The sequence below is a fragment of the Myotis lucifugus genome, unplaced genomic scaffold, assembly GCF_000147115.1.
Source record: "Myotis lucifugus unplaced genomic scaffold, Myoluc2.0 scaffold_1431, whole genome shotgun sequence".
Taxonomy (NCBI): Eukaryota; Metazoa; Chordata; class Mammalia; order Chiroptera; family Vespertilionidae; genus Myotis; species Myotis lucifugus.
The window spans coordinates 59,824-63,160 of record NW_005872479.1 but is presented as its reverse complement, the minus strand read 5'-3'; the positions used below and the strand labels follow the sequence as shown (position 1 = coordinate 63,160).

The 3,337-nt window shown below is 53.0% G+C and overlaps 1 protein-coding gene across 1 annotated transcript in view; it reads right to left on the bottom strand.

Moving 5' to 3' along the window:
* Nucleotides 1-104: 104 nt before the first annotated feature.
* Nucleotides 105-3,337, bottom strand: part of LOC102436549 (spectrin beta chain, non-erythrocytic 4-like) — a gene marked incomplete at its 5' end in the record, with an annotated part of 54,081 nt that continues 50,848 nt past the window's right edge. Inside the window, 3 exon segments of the mRNA XM_023748477.1 lie at nt 105-1,622; nt 2,509-2,713; nt 3,169-3,299. Of these exon segments, the coding sequence (XP_023604245.1) occupies nt 1,233-1,622; nt 2,509-2,713; nt 3,169-3,299 (726 nt within the window).

Below are 3,337 nucleotides of genomic sequence, written 5' to 3'. Positions count from 1 at the left end.
TCCTGGCAGCTGCCGGACCTGAAGGGGGCACGCCAGGTCGAGCACCCAGGCCTCCATGGAGTTCCAGAGCAACATGCCCTCCATGGAGTCCAGGCTCACCCTCTCTTTCCCCCATTTGCTGGCTAGGTACAGAGCTCAACAATGTAAGAAGCTCGCACCCTGGGGTTAGCGCAACTGGGTTTCCCTTATCTGTTGCCTTTCTTTTTGACTTACCTGGGTTCTGACTTCTTTTAGACCTACCACCAGATTTCTTTCAGTTCACTCTCTGCTTTCTTTTGGTCTGAGGCTCTGTGTCTAGTGGGTCTGTAGACATTTCTCAGGCCCACCTCTGTCATGGTTCAGGCTGATCTGATTTCTTTCAGGAAATTTCTTTCCCTCTCAATGTTTATGAGACATGCTGTCCATTTTTTTCACTCATTTTTTTTTTTCAGACTCATTACCTACCTGCTACTGCCCAAATTCCTTCAGAATGGCTATTTGATTACTATCAGGTCTCCTGCCCAGTTCCTACTGGGTTCTACTGTGTGAGTTCTATTGGACTCACTGTCTGTTGATTCGACCTTAGAGCGATCACCACATTTCTATCAGATCCACCACTTAATCACTATCAATCTCTCTGCCTGATTTCTAAAAGTCATCTACATATTTATGAACAAATAACTGTCCGATTTCTGCCTTCCATTATGCCGGCAACCCCGTTTCCTTCTGTTCTGCTGTCTGAATTCTATTAGGCCCACAGTTTCATTTCCATATGATTTCTCAGCTCCATCTCCCAGTTCCTGTCAGACCCACTGCCTGATTTCTATTAGCTCCTGTGCAATTTCCATTAACTACACCCCATCGAAAATTTTTAAGGAAAATCATATGATTTCTACCAGAGACCTGCTGTCTACTTTCCATCTGCCCACAGCCACATTTCTCTTAACCCTTCCACAATCCCCTTTAGACGATCTGAATTTGGGTAAGATTCACTTCACAGTTTGGAGGAGAATCCCTGCCCAACCTGCACTGAAAATACTGTCTAATCAGACATACTGCACCACTCTTTTCTGCCACTGTCTGATTTCTGGGCGCCTTTTCCTACCTGCCCACCATCTAATGTCTGCCTCTTCTGTAGTATCTGCTCCACCATCTAATTTTGAAATGCTCTACAGCCTGATTTTTGCCTGCTGTGTGGCCCACATCCCTTGGCCATGCTGCCCAGGCCCTCCCACGTTCCCTCCTGGCCGCCGTCACCCCACCTGGGATACGAGGAGCTGCAGGTCATGCTCAAAGGCTCGCAGAGTCCGCTGCATGGCGCTGGCACTGGGTCTGGGCTCAGGCGGGGTGGTCAGGTGGGGCAGTCGCCTCCGCTTCTCCTCAATCTGCCCCTGAAGCTCCCTGGCGTCGCTGAAGAACTTGTGCAGCTCCCGAGAGGCGGCCAGCAGCTGGGCCCGCGTGCCCATTAGCTCCAGCAGCTCAGCCCAGGCCTCATTCAGCCCATCCTTCCACTCAGCCATGGTGGCCGCTGCCGTATGGCCACACTCGATCAGTTCATCCACCATCTGGTTCACGGCTGCCAGCCGCTCCCGTCCTGCTGTGCCGGTCTCGCTGGCGAACTCTGAGAATTTCTCCTGCAGCACCTGCCACCAGGAAGTGGGGGGCACAGCATGGGCACAGGTGTATACACCAGGTCCCTCCAGCCCACCATCTGATGGCAGGTCAGGGTCATAACAGTAATAATAATAAGAGTCATAATAAAACATAACATCTAACACTTATGGAGCACTTTGTAGCAATAATAGTAACAACAATAATAAAAATAATAAGGTGAAATAATAACACTGTGTTAGGCATTGTGTGCCAAGTACTGTCCTAAGTGCCTTATGTTACAGCTATCCCCCTTATCTGGGGTTTCACTTTCCAAAGTGTCCGTTACCTGCAGTCAACTATGGTCCAGAAATATTAAATAGAAAACTCCAGGAGTAAACAACTGATAAGTTTTAAATTGTTGCCATTCTGAGTAGCATGATGCAATCTCAGTCCATCTCGTTCCGTCCTGCCCGGGACGTGAATCTTCCCTTTGTCCAGCCTCTCCGCCCTTGTACACTCCCCGCCTGTAGTCAGTAGCCACTAGGTTCTGAGCTTGACGCTCACGTTATCACCATGCTTGTGTTCAGGTAAGCCTTAGTGTACTTAGCAATGGCCCCAAAGCTCAAGCGTTGTATTGCTGGCAATTTGGAGACGCCAAAGAGAAGCCGCCCAATGCTTCCTTAAGTAAAAAAGTACGTATGTATAGAAAAAACAGAGTATATATAGGGGTTGGTACTATCCGTGGTTTCAGGCATCCACTGGGCTCTTGGAACGTACTCCCCGTGGATGAGGGGGACTACTGCATATTAATTCATTTGGCTTACAGCAGAGCCATGAGGTAAGTGCTATTACTATCCTCGTATTACAGATGGAGAAACGGAGGCCCAGAGGACCTCAGTAGCATACACAGTAGCCTCTGGTATTCTTGTTACTAACCGTGACATGCTCAAAGTCCTGGCCCAGCTCAGGCGAGCCAGCCACCACCTCCTTCTCGGCGATCCAGTGCTCGAGCTCGTCCACCTGGCGGCTGAGCTGGTACAGCCAGTACTGCTGCTCCAGGCCCACCCTGCGCTCCTCGCCCAGCTCCTTGAGCGCCACATACAAGCGGTCCACCTGAGACTGCCGCCGGCTGATCTGCTCGCTGGTGGGGGACAGGGCGGGGCAGAGACGGAGCCCCTGAGGCTGAAAGGACAGAGCTGAGGCCCCCTGCCACCCTCTCAGGGCATGGCTGTCTCCTCTTAACCTTCAGGTAGGGCAGTGCTCCCTGGGACTCCTCCATACAGGACTGTTTTCTGCAAGTGTGGGGAGTCCGTCAACCCAGTACTAGCATCTCAGCACCCGGGGAAAACTGCTTCCTTACGCTCCATAAGCTCCCACCCCTCCCCACAGCCTTTCTGTCTGCGGCCCGGCCCCTGCCCTCCAGTGGCTTGGATGGGGCTCCTGACTGCCTACTTGAGTCCGCAGCCAGTCCTCCTCACCTCCAGGTTTGTGTGGACGGAGGCCTAGCCCTGCGCCCCCTCTCCGATCTCACCCTGGTCCAGGCCTCCCAGATGTGTCTCCTACTCCCGACCTCGGGGAGGGCTCCCGCCTGCCCACCTGTCCGGGTGCCCCAACTCCAGCAGCGCCCGGCACTGGCGCGACAGCTGCGCGATGCTGTCCTCGTAGTTCTCCACGCCCTGCTCCAGCTGCAGGTGCTTCTTGAGCAGCTGCAGGGTGCTCTGCTCGTCCTGTGGGCACACGGCGCCGCGTGAGGCGGCAGCGGCCG